The sequence below is a fragment of the Passer montanus genome, unplaced genomic scaffold (assembly GCF_014805655.1).
Source record: "Passer montanus isolate IOZ18808 unplaced genomic scaffold, ASM1480565v1 scaffold13, whole genome shotgun sequence".
Classification (NCBI taxonomy): domain Eukaryota; kingdom Metazoa; phylum Chordata; class Aves; order Passeriformes; family Passeridae; genus Passer; species Passer montanus.
Window position 1 is genome coordinate 5,766,166 of NW_024359832.1, and position 19,341 is coordinate 5,785,506.

At 41.0% G+C, this 19,341-nt stretch overlaps 1 protein-coding gene across 17 annotated transcripts in view; it reads left to right on the forward strand.

Moving 5' to 3' along the window:
* APBB2 (amyloid beta precursor protein binding family B member 2) overlaps positions 1 to 19,341 on the forward strand; it is a 165,605-nt gene that overhangs the window by 126,050 nt on the left and 20,214 nt on the right. For 16 of the 17 annotated variants that reach the window (XM_039698864.1, XM_039698870.1, XM_039698873.1 and 13 more), the window contains one exon: positions 1,185 to 1,312. In XM_039698864.1, the coding sequence (XP_039554798.1) occupies positions 1,185 to 1,312 (128 nt within the window). Of the gene's footprint in view, positions 1 to 1,184; positions 1,313 to 14,223; positions 14,491 to 19,341 lie in introns of those variants that run through there. The other variant, XM_039698879.1, reaches the window with a different exon arrangement.

A 19,341-nucleotide genomic window follows, 5' to 3' on the forward strand; every position in this document is an offset into this window, starting at 1 on the left:
TACCAGATGTCACCTGTGTCTCCCACATCCCTCTTGGTGCTTGCAGTGCCAGCTCTGTGTCAGAGCTTCCCTTGGAATCCCTGTTAGGAGCTCTGGGGTTGGGAGGGGAGATGGGCAGTGCCTGCCCCTTGCTGCCTTGCCTACTGACAGTGGCAGAAAGCCCTCACAGAGTATGGATGTATTTCTTACACAGACACAAAAGTAGACATCATAAAGACTTGAGCCACTGTAACCAAGTGGGGAAAGGGTTTCTGTGTCACTGAGGTGAAGAAAAAGGTCAGTTTTGAAACATTAGTCACTAGGGATTCAGACCCTTTCTGTTCTTTCTGTTCATGTATAGATTCTGGCACAAAAGAGAGGAAACAAATTACTCTGTATTTAGCTGACAGCTTCCACCTTCAGATCAGGAGCTTGTCTTACTGCTCAGCAATAGGTCCAGGATCATTTCTGTAGAGCTCATGGTGTGAGGAATATGTGTACAGCCTCCAAGAAGAGGGATATTACATGTGCTAGAGGAGGCAGCAGACCTATAACAAATGCTGTCAAGAGGAGGAAGATAAGCATTTGTGAATTAGCATCAAAAGGAGAATTTTATCTAAATTTGTTTCCTACAGGAGAAAAAAGCATTATCCTTGTTCTTACATGCCAGAAGAACTGGGGAGAAGTCCTGGCTTCAAGATTCTGCAGTCACTAGCAGAATTCACATGCAGGTTTTAATGCTGGGGTTTTCCCTTTAATCTTTCTTCAAAGAGTAAATCTTTGACATGTACAAATTGCAGTCTGTTCCCATAATCCATTGTTTAAATTTTATGCAAACAAAACACTTTGAAGGAAGGAACTCTGCCTCAAAAGTACAGGTTTTGATATAAGCTTTTACTATGAGTACAGACCATGATTTCTCATATATTTGGAAGAATTTACTGAAAAACAGATGAACACATAGCTTGTTGAATAACTCAGTAGTTTGGATCTGAATGAGTATTTAAAAGACATCAAAGCTTTTTTGTGATTAATATTGTTTAAAAATACAGTAGAAAGATAACATCTTAAATCTTTTTCACACCAGAAACATATGAAGTTTTTTTCATTTGCTCTTGGAACAGCCCAGAATTTTGAGTAAAGATGAAGCCAGCCAGTTTGAGAGGGTGATGTACTGTGTAACTGTACTTTGTCTGGAACTGCAGGGCAAAGACATGTACCTTATACTGGAGAATGACATGCTGAACCTGATTGACCCCATGGACCGCACGGTTCTGCACTCGCAGCCCATCGTCAGCATCAGGGTCTGGGGCGTGGGCCGTGACAATGGCCGGTGAGTGTTTGCTCTTCTTGTCTGCCTTGGTGCTATTTCAGTCTGCTAATGCATAGTGCACATTGCTCTGTCCCAGGGCCTAGGAGAAGGTGGGTAAATTCTTTTTGTTGCAGGGGGTTATTTTTTAAACTTTTTTCATAGTGTATCGCTTGTATGCTGTTTTGTTCAACCTGCATTGAACAAGATTAACTCAGTCAGGTGCATAAAACTGCACGTGTAACATTGATTTGTTTCAGATACATGTAGTACTTTTGGTATAAAAACATGTTTTCAAACATGTCTTGTAGTATGTTTTTCCTGCCTATGTGAAAGCAGGTCTTCCTGCTGGTCCAACTAAATGTACTACCAATGCTCTGACTGTTTGCATTTGCTTATACTTTCTTGAGGTATTTATTGTGATGGAGAAAAAAGCTGGATTGAGGGAAAAGTAATGGGTTTAGTTATTACTATTACTTCTAGTTATTGATGTACGAAAATCCCCAAGGGTGTTGCAAAAAACTGAGGTTTGTCCCTGAAATGTCCTGCCTATGAGCTGAAGTTGTTCCTTGTGGTAGGAAGCAACCAGGAGTGTATGCTAAAGGCTTTCCTGTCCTGGAAGCAGTCTTTCCTTAGGTTTCCTTCCTGACTGATCTCTTGATAGAATTCTTGTTTGTCATGTAGTATGTCATGTAGCTGTGGAAACAGGGTTGTGAAAGTTACTTATTTGGAGCAGAATAGTGGGCTGTCTCCTAGTCTGACTGGACATTTTGATGTAGTGAAAACATTGGCATTCACATCAAGAAAGTCCAGGATCTTAGCATAGTACTCATCCTGACACAAGGATGGTAAGGATTGAGTAACAGTAGCAAGCTTCTGCTTTTTGTGTCCATGTTTGATAATGGTCAGGTAAGTCCCACATTACAATACTGGCTGTGGTGGAATAACCACATTACTGGACAAGGGAAGTGTTGCTGATGTCATTTATCTGAAAGGCCTTTGGCACAGTCTCCCACCACATTATTCTTTCTTAATTGGAGGGAGATAGATTTGATGAGCAGACTGTTGGATGGATATGAAAGTGGTTGGATAGTTGCATTCAGAGGCTAGTGGTCAATGGCTGAGAGTCCCAGTGGTTATCAGTGATAAGTGGTGCCCTTCAGGGATCTGCACTGGAGCCAGTGTTACATAATATCTTCATTAATGACATTGATGAAGGCATTAAATACACCCTCAGCAAATTTGCTGATGACACCAAGCTGAGTGGTGCACTTGACACTTCTGAAGGACAGGATGCCATCAAGAGGGACCTGGACAGGCTCGAAAAGTGGGGACATGGAAATCTCATGAGGTTTAACAAGACCAAGTGCAGGGTGCTGTATCTGAGTCAGGACAGCCCCCAATATAAACACAGGCTGGGGGATGAACAGATCCAGAGCAGCAATGCCAAGGAAGACTTGGTGATGCTGGTGGGTGAGAGGCTGGACATGACACAGCCATGGGCACTCACAGCCCAGAAAGCCAAACGTGTCCTGGGTTGCATCCAGAGCCCCGTGGGCAGCAGGGGAGGGAGGGGATTCTGTCCCTGTGCTCTGCTCTGCTGAGACCCACCTGCAGGGCTGCAGCTCTGGGGTCCCAGCACAGGAAGGACAGGCTGATTGGAGGGATGGAGCATCTCTCCTATGAGGAAAGGCTGAGAGAACTGAAATTGTTCAGCCTGGAAAAGAAAAGGCTTCTGGGTGACCTAATTGTGACCTTCCAGTACCTGAAGGGAACTTACAGGAAAGATGGGGTGACCCAATTTACAAGAGCATGTAGTGACAAGTCAAGGGAGAATGATTTCAAACTGAAAATGAGTAGGTTTAGATTACATCTCAGGAAGAAATTCTTTCCTGTGAGGGTGGTGAGGCACTGAAACAGGTTATCCAGAGAAGCTGTGGATGCCCATCCCTGGAAAGGTTCCAAGGCCAGGTTGGATGGAGCTCTAAGCAACCTGGTATAGTGAAAGGTGTCCCTGCCTAAGGCAGGGGAGTTGGAGCTAGATGATCTTTGAGGTCCCTTCCAACCCAAGCCCTTCTATGATTGTCAAGATACTTGCAATAGTAGGGGTTTGGGGTTTTTTGTCTCTAACTTTTGATAGCAAATGTAATTTCAAGCATAAAAAATCTTTCCCCATAAAAGATTTTCTGAAACTTGTTTTATCTGTCTCAAAGATTCTGATTGCCAATGGCTAAATTTTTTAAAGGGAAGGTGGCTAATTTTTTTAGGTGACTAAAGGTTTCTAATTTTTTCACTCTTACAAATGACTGATAGTCAATTGAGAATGGGTTAACTGGTTTTCACTTCCATTGGTACGGATTTTTGAGAGATCCTAAAAGGGGCAAATCCAGTTTGGAATGCTGGGAAGTAAAAAGGTTTTAGCTCCTAATGAATAAACCATTAGAGTTCTTTGTTTGCATTAGAAAATGGGTGCATTACACATTTCCCTTCAAGTCAGTTTTTGTAGTACCTTGCTTAGGTCAGAAAATAAATAGAGCGTTTTAAGGGGCACCTAAATGTTATACAGCTTTACACAGTAAAAGATGCCAGCTTTGATTTTCATGAATTTTTTTAAGCATTTACAGTTCTTTTCCCAAATACTTACATTCTTTGTGAAATAAAATCATTCCATTATGTTCTTTATAAAAGAATATAATGAATCATATTTCTTCTGGCTGGGTACTGCTTTTCCTAAACACAGAACTGGTCGGGATGTTTTTAGGAAACATTCAAGAGAAATGTACCTTTTGCAATCGTGTGGTACCAATAACGTTGTGTGCTTTTGGTGAAAGGTATCGGGGGTGGGGGGCAATAGCAGACTCTCCTAGATGAACACAAGCCCCATCAGTAGGGCAGGAGCTGGGAAGGGTTGTGTGTGCACAGGTCACCCTCTGTGCTCTGACCTGCTGTGCTGCCCCACAACGTTTACCAAAAGCTGCGTGCAAGGCATCGGAAATCTCTGATCCCACTCCCGCCCTTCTTCCTGCCAGAGCTGGGGGCCAAAGATGAATTCCAGTTCTGCTAAGATTTCTGCAGAAACTTATGTCTCTATCAAGAAAAGATGTTTAGATATGGAATATGTGGGAGAAGTACAGGTCCGATTTTAGAACTACAAACAACAAGAACCCCTCAAACCCAGGGTTTGTTCCTTTTGGCCATAAAAGGTAGCCACTTTCTCAACTGTTTTCCTGAAAGGAAGTTTTATACATGACACTCACAATACAGAGAAACTGGCAGAGGAAATAAACTAATTTTTTCTCATGTTTCTACTGTCAGTAGTGGGAGTAGGCCTTCCTGTGTTCAAAGTGAACATTTCTTGTTTCCAGAGAGCATGACGTTTCTTGAGCAGTTGCTGTAAGGAACAGCAAGAAATAGTGTATTAAATTTTAATGTATATATATATATATATTGTATTTAGGTATTAAACACAAAGTCAAAACCAGCTTTAATATTTCATTTGCTGGCACACTGTTTTTTGCCACTTTTATTGGAAATTGGTGTTTCTTCATCATAAGAAATTTTATTTCAGAACTTTCCTATTCATAGCCATTTGTAAGAATTTTGATAGGTACTTTTACAGAAATTTTGTGTCCAGACTTTCAGGACTGGAGCCCATTCTTTTTGAAATTTAATTTGTATAATATTTTATTGACACATTTAAAAAAATAAGATTGTAGGAAAAGCAGTGTAGCTATTACTTTTAAGTAAATTCATGCTGTGTGTGATGTTAAATAGCAAAGATCAAAATGGCAAGCAGAAAGAACAAGCTTATGAATGGATAATCAGATGTACAATATGTTTTGTGCATAGAGATGTTCAGTGTAGGAAATTTGCTTTGAGAGGTAGCATAAAAGATGTAGCATTTGCTGAAGAAGCACTAACACACAAGAAAAACATTTTGAGACAAAAAGAGAACGCAAGCTGAGAAAACCATACTGTTGAGCTAGAAACTGCACTGCAACTCTTTTCAAGTATACATTAGCCCACAGCCCTTGCATTCATCCTGGTAAAATCTCCTGTTGCTACTGAGGTGAGAAATACCGAAGCCATTCACTGACTGCAAAAGCAACTTTCCCTGATTATGGGTTTGCCATCACCAGAAAAAAAGCTGGGGATCACATTGCTGCTTAGGTGGATTAAGTGTTCATAGAAATGATGAAATCCCAGTTTCTGGTGGGAAATTCTTCTGGAAGTTGTTGCACATTAATTTCCTTAATTAGTTATATCTCCTAGTCCAAGAACCTGTATAATAAAACATATTGGGTTTGTTGTGAAAGGTAATATTTCAATTTCCCTGTATTTTGATCTATTTGAACCTGAAAATGGTCTGCAGGCCCTCCTTTTAACTCTTTTGCTTGTACTAATTTATTTGGGTAGTTTCTGCTTTGGAAGATGAAGAAATTTTCTAATGACACATGAGCAGATGATTTTCTAAGCTCTGCCATAATGAAAGATTGATGAAACACAGAGATCTGCTGATGAAAGTTTAATCTGAGGATGTGGCTGCTATCTCACCTCAGGCAGAAGTGTTTTCCAGGAGACTGTAATCACTCTTTCCTTAGGTTACACTATTATCCTGACCTTTGGAGTTTCTTATTTAACAATCCTGGGGTAAACAAAGGCTTCCTCATTTGGTTAACTTGGGTTGTGTGGTGATTTTGTGTTTCATCCCTTGTTTTTAATTGATCAGTTAGTAAAATATGTTTGATTTTAAAAGGCCTGGAGTGCTTTCATAAAACCATGAGCAAAAGCAGATTCCCAAAAATTGGTGGGTATGCATGGATGTGTACACTGAGCTCCTGTGTTTGATATGTATATATGGTCATTAAAGGAAAATAAATGTCCTGTGTAGCCCTTTGGCAGACTTGGTGATACCCTGTGATTTTTAAAAGTCAAAAACCACTGTCCTTTGTACAGTCTTCCTCTCCTGCTGTTCTGAAAACAGTCAAGATGTTTCATTTAGTATTATTTGTAAATAACAACAGTCCTTGCAGTTGCATAAATAGTTTGATTTCAGGATCACTAAGGTCATTGTCACATGGAGGTGTCACAGGTGTATCAGTGAATAATTGTCAGTGCTGTGTTTGCTTCTTAGCAAGCCATACATGCCATGTTTTTCTCCTTGTCATTAAAAGCGTGTTTACAGCCTCAGGATGCACTGAGGCTGTAAAAAGGCTGCTCTTCTCACTTGTGAGCAGCATGACTGTACATTAATCATTCCTCAGGTTGGGTTTTGTCTCTCCTCCTGGACTGCTGGTGCATGCCCTTTGCTTTCTGAGCAACTCACTAACAAGGAAGAGAGAAAAGGCAATAGCTCATCAGTTTTGTAAATGAGATTCCGTTAGCAGATTTCCCTGAATCCTCCTTTATCTTCCTTGCTCTTCCACCAGTCCAAAGCCCACCTCAAGTTCTAAACAATCTAAAGAATTTAACTGCCTGAAAGATCACAGTTTCTTCTCTCCTGGTGACTTCATACAACAGCAGTATATCCAGCTGAAATAGTCTGTGGTCAGCTGGCAGGGAGGGCTGCTGGTGAGTTCAGGACACATCCTTGATGGGTCTGAATCTGGAACTGGATGGGGTGGGCACCTGCTATGTTGGTCAGAACACACAGCATGTGTCTATTCATCCACTAGCTTTGGCACCACACAGAGCAGGTTTGTTTTCAGTGTGCAGTTTGTGTGTTTTCCTGACAGGCAGAGGCGGGAACCTTGTTGCTTTTGGTTCTTAAGCAATGGGAGAGGCACATCCTCTGATATTAAAGTTTTCTGACCACAGACACTCTGGCTGGATGATGTGAATGTATTGTGCTCCTTCCTCTGCCCCATTTTATCAGGTGGGGATGTCCATTGCCCTGTTTCTCTGAACTGCTGCTGTTTTTCTGCTGCCTAGACATAGGAATAGAATGAAGCTGAGATTCAGAAAGGGGAGAAAGGCAGACAGGACCTTGAAGAAAGTAGAACAATAGATGCACACACGATAATACGCAAGCTGCCTTGGAAGGGGAGAGCAGACGACTAAATGAATAGATGCCCCAGGTCAGATGGACACAATCCTCTGAGGCTGAAAGAGAAGAGAGTCCTGATAACAATATGAATTATCTGAGCTCTGTTATCTCAAGAGCTGTTAGGACAAGAGAAAACTTTTGGGGTGATATAAGAGAAAAATGGGACAAATCTGTGGCAAATGGGGAAGATATGATGTAAAGTTATGACTCAAATTCCTCAGAATATGGGGAATTAAAAATAGTATGTTGTCTTGCTTTTTCCATGGTTAACAAAAATGTCTGGGTTTCAGAGGTGTTTAACACCTGTGCTGTCCACTGACTTCAGTAGGATCTCTGCACATTCAGTGTCTTTGAAAATCAAGTGTCTAAATGCAGACTTAGTGGCTTCTAGATGCATCATTCAGGAAGGTGTTTAAGTTTTTTTGGATTGCCTTCCCTCTGAGGTGATGATTGAATGTGCTCTGAGTCTTCAGTTCTATGAGAGAAGCTTATCAAACTGCACAAGATAATGAATAATAAACTTTCTTTTCTGCATTAGCAACATGGTCAAGAAAAGCAGAAAATAAATTAAAACTGAAATGGTGTTTGCACCTGCTCTTCTGAAAAGATAACACCTCTCAAAGAATGTGTAATTTCAGCTGAGCTCTTCAATCTCTGAAACACCATTAATCAATATCGCCTATTCCCTTCGGTCCCTGTAACCTTGGAATAAGGACAAAACATACTGTAAGGAATCACATAAATAGGGCATAGGTGAAGGATTACACTGGAGAAAAAGGATTTTACTGACTTTTCTGACCTCTCTTCTTAGCTGGGTTTTTACAGTTATCTTTTGTTTTTTCTTCTTCCCTAAGCCAGCTGCATTTGAAGATCCCTTTTTGTATGTTTTGGTAGCATTTTCCCTTCTCACTAAGAAATGGTTTAGGTAGTTTTTTTATGCAGAATTTCTCACTTATATCCATATGTGCTGGCGTTATTGTTTGGAGGTGCAGTGTGTTCTGGGAGGGAGTAATGAAACAATACAGCTGTGAAAGGGGGAATCCAGTCAAGCTTACAGAATTGATGTATTTTAAAGCAAACATGGTCAAATAGGTGCAAAATGCTGCATATGCATTCATACTTTGATTCATTAAACTGGTTTATTTTAGCTTTAGGATATAACAAGAAAGACAAAGCAGACTGAAGACGCATTGAAATAGGCTGGTATTAACTTGAAATATTATATAATTTGAAACACCTGTAGTTTTGCACCAATGGTTTTCTGTTGCTGGTGGCTTCAACTGGGGCAGCATCCTTCTATCCTTTCTGAGTAATCTCTCTAATGTGATGAAAAAATATTACATAGAAACACAGAATCAATTAGGCTGGAAAAGATCTCTGAGATCATTGAATCCAACCTTAGAGCAGTCACCACCCTGTCAACTGGACCATGGCACCAAGTGCCATGTCCTGTCTTGAACACCTCCAGGGATGGTTACCCCACCACCTCCCTGGGCAATCCATTCCAATGCCTAGTCACTCTTTCTGGAAACGAATTCCTCCTGATCTCCAACCTGAACCTTTTTTAATAGCACTTGAAATTATTCAACTGTAAAAGTTTCAGTTAAGACAAATGATATATATAGATGTGGACTACAAATAAGCACTGTGATATAGTCAGGTTGTGGCATATTGACTGAGACCCTGGCTTAAAGCCTTCATACAAATTTGTGCTAGAAAATTTCCACACATTCCCTGTTATTTCAGCTATTAAACTCAAATACTTTAGGGTACAGCTAGAGCAATCCATGAATTTAAACAGCTATCACAGAGGTCCCTTGAGAACAGCTGAGCTACCTGTGAAAGTGTCTGTGGCTCAGGAGAGCTACTGACTGCTATTTTGGGGTGGAAGTCTGATCAGTTCTACTACTATTCTTTTTTTCTGCATGTTAATTAAGCAGATGTCCAGGCTGGATTTGTGTAAGTAAATGCTGCTTCAACTCCATGGCAAAACAGTGATGCAAGTGATGCAAAAAGCAGCTGCTGTCCAGCTCTGTACCTGTCATCAGAAACATTCATCTTCCTCCCAGACTCTCTACAACCCTCCTAGATTTCAACACCCTGTTAGAAGCTTTGATCTTGCCTCACAGTCAAAGATGGTTTAAACTTACCTTACTTACTTTGTGTGGTCATCACTTGGGTGCATACTCTTTCTGTTGATTCCTCTCCAAGGAGGCTGTGCAAACAAAAAATATCAACTTCCTTCCCAAACCAGTTAGGTTTGAAGGTGCCTGCCTTTCATTCACCCCCTTTCTCTTCAGCAGTGCTGAAGTTGCTTTTAATTACACATCTCTCAGGGGCTATATCAACACAGGGACTGTGTATAGAGGGAGCCACCTATGGAATAAATGCATGTCAAATAATTAAATAACACTTTTCTTAAAAACATAACAAAACAGACCCAATAGCAACTTTTTTGTATTCTTTCGTTCTCATCTCAAGACATTTTCTAGTCTTAAGGTCTCTGTAACACATGAGAGAAAACCAAATTAGTCCACTAGTGATTTCACTTTGTTAGTCTAATGTATATTGAACCTGTTCAGTTAGTACTAAGGTGGACATATAAAAAACCTTCTGAGGAGAAATGCCAAAGAAAGCATAGGCCATTGAAGAAAAGAGCAATGTTTTACAGACAATTGTGTCAAGAATACTTACTAACACCTTGCTGGCTAAAAGTTCATAAAGCTCTTGGCAGCTTTGATTGCAATATGTTTGTATGAGCAGTAAAACACTTTTCTGTTGTGTGGTGGTTCACTTGAAAATGTCAGCCTTTTGTAAGACGGGTAGTTACTTTGCTTATTGTTTTCTATTGTAAGCAAAACTTTGACTTTATAAAAATTGTTACTGGGCAAATAAATTCAGAAAAAATAATTGAGAGGAAAAAATATTTGTGTGGCAGAACATATTTAATTCAATTGTCTCACTGTTATGCTAGTTAATAAAATATGGGAGATTCACAACTTTCTAATGTAGCAAATTAAAAAGCAAAAGTACAGACAGAAAGTGACCTGTGTAGTGCTTCTTCCTGTCCAAACACCTTATGTCAGTATTGTACTGGTGGGTTAGAGAGAGAGTAGAATATTTCTATATACACCTTTACAGTGTAAATATTTATAGCCACCTACATAAAAACACTTTTGATGTTTGCATGATTGTTTGCCTGATATCAAGAAGATCTGTGACATGTCTACATATTTGTAGACCACTGAATGTCCTCTGGTATTTGCTGTATGCAATACCAAAATGAGGTGCAGGCTTTGACCTGTGTCTCTCTCTATGCATAGTCACAAACTTGACTACCTGCACTTATATAATAATTTGAAATGTGCCTCTAAGAGGATTCTCTTGCTATCAATTTAGCTCTTCAATTATTTAAGTGTCACATCTACCTCTGGATGCTTTTTCACATTTACTGCTAGATGATTGCAATTCAAATATTTATATGCAGTGCATTTTTATGTAAATCATAGCATATATCAGTCCTTGCCACATGCTCAGGATGAGTGTGAGGATCTCAGATGCTGAAAATGTTTTTGTTTCTTCAACCCGTCTATAGCTCTGCTAGTCTTACATGGGCTGTATGTGATGGGATACTTGGTATTTCACTCTGAGATACAGATTCTGGCCATGCAATGGGAATATTTGATACAGATTCTGGCCATGCAATGGGAATATTTGATACAGATTCTGGCCATGCAATGGGAATATTTGATCAGAGAATGTGATCCTACCTGTGTCCAGAGGATAAGCTAATTTCATTTACTCAGGTGTCCTGCTGTTCACTGGCAGTTTAACCAGAGAACTGGGCACATCATTGCTACCAAGTGCATGGAGATGTGCCCAGATTCTTTCCAGTGTTAACCCATTCCCTCATTAAGCGCTTGGCTGAGCCTCATCCCCAGTGAGGAACACAGCAGCCTGGGAAACAGACCCCAGCTGTGGACCTGTGAGAGGGCAGCACAGGATAGCTGGGAGAGCCTAGAACAACACAGGTGTCATTTATACACCAGGCATGTCCCAAAACACCCTTTCTGCCTTGATCTGGCACTTTTGGCAGTGCAGGAGTTGAATTTCTCAGCTCTTCATGAGCCGAGAGGTCTCCAGCCCTTGCCAGGGCTGGCTGCTGGTGATGTTTTTGTCAGTGTAAACTTGACCCATTAGTTGCTGTAAGCTTATTGTTGTGCAGCCTGCAGGTAAATTGCAGTACAAAGATCCTTCCTGCCAAGGGATTTGGCTGTAAGTTTGCAGTGCCTGGCTGGCAGTGGGAAATGGGACTCAGTGTGGTGTTTGTCCTGGAAAGTTTTTCGCTGTGTTTTTGGTAGCAGTTGTTGCTAGGGAGAGCTTGTCAGCCAAACTTGGCATCCAGTGGGGAGTTCTGTGACTTCCAGGACTGGTCTCAAAGCTTATTTATGATTATTCTTTACAATACAGTTCATGAAAGAAGACTTCTGTGTGAGCTTCACCTTTCATTTTCAGAATAAAACTTGTCCAAGTAAACTGGGAGAAATCAGAAACCAGATGCCACCACCATTACCCTGAAGCCTATAACTAAAATTTTTCATTCATGTTTGAATTCACATTTTTGGGTGTGCTTGAGAATGTAAAGCTAAGTTTTGCCACAGCAACACCGTTATAGTTATTAAGCAAATTGTTTGTGCACAAATGGGAAGAGTTTTGGCTCAGATTGTTTTTCATTTTCAGAAACTGCTGGCTATCAAGCCCTGGGAGATTTTCCCATGTCTAGTGGCAGAGGTAAATCTGTTGCCCTTTTCATACATACCAACTAGAAGTAATAAACTTGGAGGAAGACAGGGTGTGGGGCAAGGGATGATGAAATGCTGAAACCAGGGCAAGTTAATCCTTGAAACACATTTGTGTCTAGCCATATCATTACTGGAAGGTGCACAGGCAGTAAGTGTGGCACCTAACAAAATATCAAAACCAACACAGGATTAGAATTTAACCCCAGTTCACTTTTTGAAAAGCCAACTAATAACTTGAAAACTGAGATTTAGTTTTAATTATACTTTTTTTACAGGTTTATAAAGTTTTGCTGAATCTCTTTTTCTCTCCTCATACTGAGGGATGATCAGAGAAGAGCAGTTCTCTCCCACAAACTGTTCCTGCATATTAAAATGACAAAATCTGGCTTCTCTCCTTAAAAGCCTTTTAAGTAGAAGTCTGACATTATTCTCATGACTGCTGTTGTTTGGCCAGCTGGAAGTCTACCATACCCTCTTGTATTCTCCTTACCAAGACTGAAAGAGGACCACAGCAATGAAGAGGGTTGTTGTAATAGTTAATAGTTATCAAATCAACTGGGTTCTCATTTACAAATGTAAAGAAATTGCATTGAATGCATATTGGAACCTAGATTATAAATGTAATATGTTTATATTGTAGCCCATTAACCAGTTTCAGGTGCCACTTTGTCCATAAAATGCCCCTTTCTTTCCCCACAAGTGAATTCCACACTTGTGTCAAGACTTTTGAGAAGTTGCTTGGACAATTATTTCATGGATTTGAATTCTTCTTAGCACTGGGCATTAAGCACATCCAAGGAGGAGCTGGAGCTGTTTTATCTTAGGCAGCATCAACAGATTTGTTTATTAAATTCCCTCCTGTTACTCCCTGGAAATCCGTGGAAAGCTTTTGGGATGGCACAGGTTGTTGCTTGAGCATAAATGGTCCTGCCAAATCTTGTTGATGATAAGCTGGAGGAAAGGAAGGAAGGAAGGAATCCATCCCACTAGACTCTCAGGGTATATTTGGGAGGTGAAAAAAACATCCTGCTCATTATGCATCTGTGTGGCTGAAAGAAGTGACTGCCAGAAAATTGTCCTTAACTGTTTTTCACCGTCTCAGCTCTGCTGGTGGAAATATCCATGGTCATGTTGCTTGCTCTACTTTCTCTCAGGTTGGGCACAGATAATTTAAAGACAGTTGTTGATGGGCATTTTCATGTTAGCTCATTTTCCTGGGAGGCAACAGGTGTGATCCCACAGACAACTCTGCTGGCACATTTGAGGGAGAAATTCCCTTGGATGGAGAAGAGTGACTTGCAGGGTGGTGACCATGTCCTTGCAAACTTGGGGTTGTTCCTTGGTCAGAGGTTGCCTTCCTCCAGTCTTGCCCCTGCGTTGAGAAGTGATGTGCGATGCTGCAGGTAGCTGTGAAGGCTGAATAACCTGAAATGGGCTTTAAGCCCTGATACATTTCAAGTGCAGTCCCTGCCAGAAAGCAGCTCTTTTGTTGCTGACTGAGCGCATTTAATAGGGAGTTTTGATAAACACTAGTGCTCCAGGAACCTTTAGTGCAAGTAACACCTCTAAATTGGATTTACTATTACTGCATGTGCCAGTTCTGGAAAATCAAATTATTTGACGTGTTTGTTTTTACAGCTCAAGGATAAATCTCACTTCCAGCATAAGCAGATGTAATTTCATTGAAGTAAATGTAGTTGTTACTTGTGTCTGAATTTTTTGATTTAGCTGTAAATCTTTCTTGCCTTTTTAAGGAGGCTTTTTTTCTCTGTTGCATTCAGTACGGAGCTACATTGTGAATGCTTTGCAGAGGTTTTGGAAGATTGAGAGGGGGCAGACTCCCTGTGCACTTCAGCTTTCCCCAAAAGATGACTTCTGTCACAAAAGATTAATCTTTGAAGTTTACTGGCTAGAAACACAACGCGTGGCAGCGAGGAGCGAGCCCTCCCTCGGCTGCGGGTCGGAGCCTGGGGCGGCAGAGGGATGGGGAGGGAGGGGAGGACACTCCCCTGCCGGGGCCGGCCTGCCTTCCCGAGCAGCACCGCCAGCTGCAGCCCAAACACCCTGCCTGCAAACACACACCCTGCCTGCAAACACACACCCGTGCCTGCAAACAAACACCCTGCCTGCAAACACCCGTGCCTGCTCAGCCCGTGGGCAGAGCGGGGGCTGGCACCGTGTGCCTCCAGCCGGTGCAGAATGAATGAGCTGCTGCTCTCAGGGGTGTTTGCCCCCGTCGCTGAAGCTGCACCCGCACCGTCGGATGCCTAGATACAACTCACGGAGATGGGGATTGACTTGGGTGGTTGGTATGACGTGCTGGGCGTTTAATTCCTGTTAGCTGCAACAAAAAGGTAAGAAACTTAAAAAGTGAGAAGGAATAAACCTCAGCCCTTCCCCCTTCCACCCCCCAGACAGCAGTTTTGCATTAGTGTAACCTTTGTCTCGAGCTGTGTTTTCAAAGCTGTGGTTTATTAGGCGAAAGCTACTGTGTGGATGCCTGCAAGGCAAATTACAGCTCCTAGTGTGACAAAGGCAAGTCAGGTTTCTGTTCTTCAAGAGCTGACACTTGAAAAGCTTCAGGAGAGCACTGTAGCAGAAATGCTGGACTGTGTGCTGAGCGGTAAGTATTCGATGCTGTTCTCCCTCTCCCTTATCCCTTCAGATGTTGCTCATTTGAGCAGTAAGCTAACTATGGATCTTGATGATTAATGGGTTTGGGGGACTGTGTTCAGCTCAGAATTACATGTTCCTAAACTGGCTGTGGTTACTGACCGCCTACTGAGCAGCCTGATCTTTAGAGGCTGATCATAATTTGTTTTCCTCGTTAATGCCATGTTAATGTATGAAAAGATGCTGTAGTTAAGAACAGCTAAAGCGAAGAGAGCTCTGTGTTTTCGCTCCCAACATACACCACCTGAATAATTATTTATGGCTAATTCCCAGCGAACTTCTAGCTAGACAGTCTGGGCTTTCTTTTTTCAGCCCATAATCGACAATGAAGATTGAACAATCTGTGTAAATCTTCAAAAGAAATTAATATCTTTAATGGCAGAAATATTGCACTATATGTGGGTATACATGCATGTTAAATATATTTAGTTGAAGTGCAATGGTTAGCAGCTCTTTTGACAGAAGAGGAAACTTCATGATTAAATGAAATCTATTGCCTTGAGGTCTCTGTGCTTGCTTAATCCTATCTGAATTTGTAAAGAAACTGCAGCAGGAGAAATTTCATTGATTTCTTAATTGATATATAGCTTTGAATCCTTATTATGCTGGGTGCATGGGGAAGGAAGAGAGACAAGCACATTTATCTTTTTCTTTAAACTCAGCAGCTTCACTCTTCAATTAGGTTTCTTTCATATTATGGAACCTCATTGCTCTCCCTGTTCTGTGCAGTAATTTTTGCTTTCTTAAAGGATAGCTGAGACTATGAGGGGAGTACATGATCTGTTTCATCTTTTAAAACTATGGCTTTAATTATGTTCCTGTAGCTGTTGCTTTGTGGTTAATGTAATTATAACAACTTGTGAGTGAGGAAAAGAACATTATTTAGCCCTGAAGCATTTCTCAGTAAAAAGTGGCCTATTTATTTTCATAAGAATTTAAAAGAGCAAAAGGGAAAGATAGTGAGGTTTTCTTATGTAAGACCAGTTTGAGGTTTTTTTTAAGGTTTTTGGTGGGGTTTTTTGTTTGTTTATTTTGATTTAGTTTTTCTTTTTTTTAAGTACCGCTTAGTTTTCCCTTTTACAACAAATGGGTGTATATGCATAAACCCTTTCTATGAAGAAATTTTAAACGCAGATCAGTTTTAATACAGATGGAGAACAAATCATTTGAATTAGTATTTTAGATAATCAAGGTGTGTACTGAAAGTCTGTGGTATTTCTTGGATTGTTGCAGTCTGTTGGGAATTCAGCAAGGCTTTCTGATTCATCATGCACAGTTTCCTGTATTTCATGACATGAAGTAAGATTGCTACAGTGGACAAAAGTTCTGATAGAGTTGATGTTGGAGTGCTAGGATTGATTCAACAGCACTGTAAAGCTTAAATTTGCTGCAATAGTCTTATTCTCTTGATCAAGAGACATACAGGTCAACTCTGAGATTAAACAGCTCTAAATCAGGAATATCAAGTCAGTAACAAGTCTTCTGTTTAATTTCCACCTATTAGCAAATAACTGGCATGTCCCAGAATTTTTATTGGTGTCTGCCAAATGAAACAATATAGCCTTTTTCTTTTATTTTTTGGTAGTACTTTGATGTTGATGTGATATTAAAACCTTCTTTATATGTTTAAGAATTTTCCTAAATCGGAAATACTTTAATGGCTTAATTCAGTAATTGTTTAATAACTTGAACCAGAAATTCTTAGATCACAGAATCAGCTAGGTTGGAAAAGACCTCTGAGATCATGGAGTCCAAGCTGTGACCCCACACTGCCTTGTCAAGCACACAGGGCACTGAGTGCCACATCCAGGCTTGCCTTAGACACCTCCAGGGACAGTGACCCCGCCACCTCCCCGGGCAGCCCATTCCAATGCCCATCACCCTTCATGGGAAGAACTTCTTCCTAAATGTCCGACCTAAACCTCCCCTGGAGCAGCTTAAGACAGTGTCCTCTTGTCCTACTGCTGGCTGCCTGGGAATATCCAACCAATCCATCTTAAATGGTGCTCTAGTGATCTGGGGGAAAGTGGCCTGCTGTTCAACATTTTTGTGCTTGCAGAAATGTGTTTGTTTTCCCTAGCAAGCCAACATGTCCTCATGAGAGGGAAATGATCTGCAGTGTATTATGGAAGATGTCTCTGGTTTACATCAGGAGAGGTGGCACCTGGGGGTGGCCGTGTGCTTCAGGGGCTCTAAGGGCACCCACTCTTTAATCTCAGGTTTTCAGTCACTGAGTGTGTGCATTGAGGGAAGCCCTGTAGGAATGGCAAAATGACCTGATGTTGCTTATTTATGGAGGGCACTTAAGTTCCACTTAACAGGGAACAAAGCTTGGCTGTCAGATACCAATGTGCTGTCAGATACCAAACTATGAAACTTTCATAGTTTCATAATTAGATGTCACATTGATACGTGACAAAATAACAAAAGCTGCAGTAAGTGGAGCTTACTGATTCAGAAAGTCTCTACTGAAAAACAAACTCTTCTGGTTTTAAGAGTAACACTTAGTCTTTACAAAATGTGGATTTGTCAGGGTGCCTATTTTTTTTTTCTTTTAAAAATAGAATCTGATTAGGTTATAGTAGGTTTCATAATATATAATTAGCAACAGAATGCTAGATAAGCCATCAATTTTTAAGCAGAGCTCTTCTTTGCTATGAGTGGAGAATTGCTTAAAAATTGATGGCACAATCTGGCCCACAATGAACAGGGGATTCATGCAGAAAACATTAGTTGTAATTCTACTCAGTCTCCATCCTGGTGATGGCAGGGACCCAGAAACTCAAGACGAGTCTACTGGAATAGTCTGCAATTTCAATACTTGTTGAGAGACAAAGGCTTAAGGACTACTTAAAAAAAAAAAGCAACAAACAAAAACCAAAACAGAAAGCAAAACCCACACACAAACAAACAAAACAAAATAAACAAACAAAAAAAAAACTGTAAAAAAGCTACCAAACCCTTAGAATAATTATAAACCACAGCTATTTTCTTTTCATTAAAGGAAACTATTTCTCTAATGGCATACAAAAGTGAAAGACAGTCATTTTCTAAGCAGCAGGAGGTTTTCAAATGCACAGAAATGAAGGTTGTTTCCTCTGTTTTTTCATGTTGTGTTGTTGAGGTGTAACTACATTTTATATAGGGATTTTTGTTGCATTAAGTGCTACTAGACTTGGTAATTACAAATAAGAGACCCAGAATAGGGCCTCTTCTGTGCCTCGGAGGATGTGCTCAGGCAAATACTTGTAACTGTAAATAAAGATGAAAGGCTCATGCAATGGACTGTAATTTTTAATCAAGTTAAATATGTTTTACTCCATTAAAACTCTGTGGTAATTGACAGCAAAGACATTTCAACCGGTTGTTATCTCTTAGGAAGAGAGATGGTCAAGGCTGCTGTTGGTGTGTGTAGTCCCATGTGAAAATGTTGAAGGACCATGGAAGTTGCAGGACAGACCTGTGTAGTTCTTTATGGTATAGGTAACACATGGCAGCCTTTTTTTTTTTTTTTTTTTTTTTTCTAATCTGCTTAAAAAAGACAACTGAAGAAGTTGCAGTATGCCAGACTCCAGGGGAAGCTACAGGCATGAAGAGGTGTGAATGTTAACTGTATCTTCACAAAGTTAGCTGAATGCATCAGTCACAAAATGTTTGGGCTGTAGATCTCTGCCAGGTACAGGGGATTAAACTCCTAACACCTTCCCAGGCTTATGTGCCTTGCAGTGCCACACTAGAACATCATCCAAGCATAGAACATTACCTTGGTGCTTAAATACCTTTTTGGAAGTGACAAAACCAAAACCTGTCAGGTGTCTTGGTGTGATTTACTCTCCATCCCATTGCAATCTTACAGTGGCCCTTGTTGAAGCAGAAGACACAACAGCAGCAACTGTGGAGTGTTTGGAGCCCAGGACAGCTCCTGCTGTCCCTGCCACAGGTTTGGATGTGTGGGGCATCTGAGCTGCTGAGGCTCTTGGGCATGTTGTTTGATCCCTGCCAGCTTCGTTCTTCCCTCTTGAGACAGCCCCATAGGTTGGTCATCTGAATAAACACAGCATCACCTGTCCATCAGTGCAGGCATCTCAGATCTGTGCTTGCAGGTGTTTCTGTTACAGAGCCAGGGGAAAAAAGTTGCCCTGGAACAGACTGCAACAGATCAGCCAGAGCAGCCTCCTGCCCACACCTGGGCAGGGTTCAGGATTACCTCAGAGCCACTTCAGGTTGATATTTATAAGAACACAGTGCACAGCCTCTTAAAGTATATATCCCTGGGTTTACCCACTCTCTCAGCAAAGAAACTTGGGTTTGCTCTATTTTTTAAACCCTCCCATGAGACATTAATTAGATCCTCTCCCATTTCCTTGTCCCCAGGCTAAACAAGCCCACCCCATCTCCATGCTAAACAAGCATGGCTCCTACACCCTTGGCTGGCCATGGCTGGGCTCACTCCAGTTTGTCATTCTCCACGGATTGGTGAGCCCAAACTTGCGTGCAGAAGTGCAGATAGAGCCTCATGAGCACCATGTCAA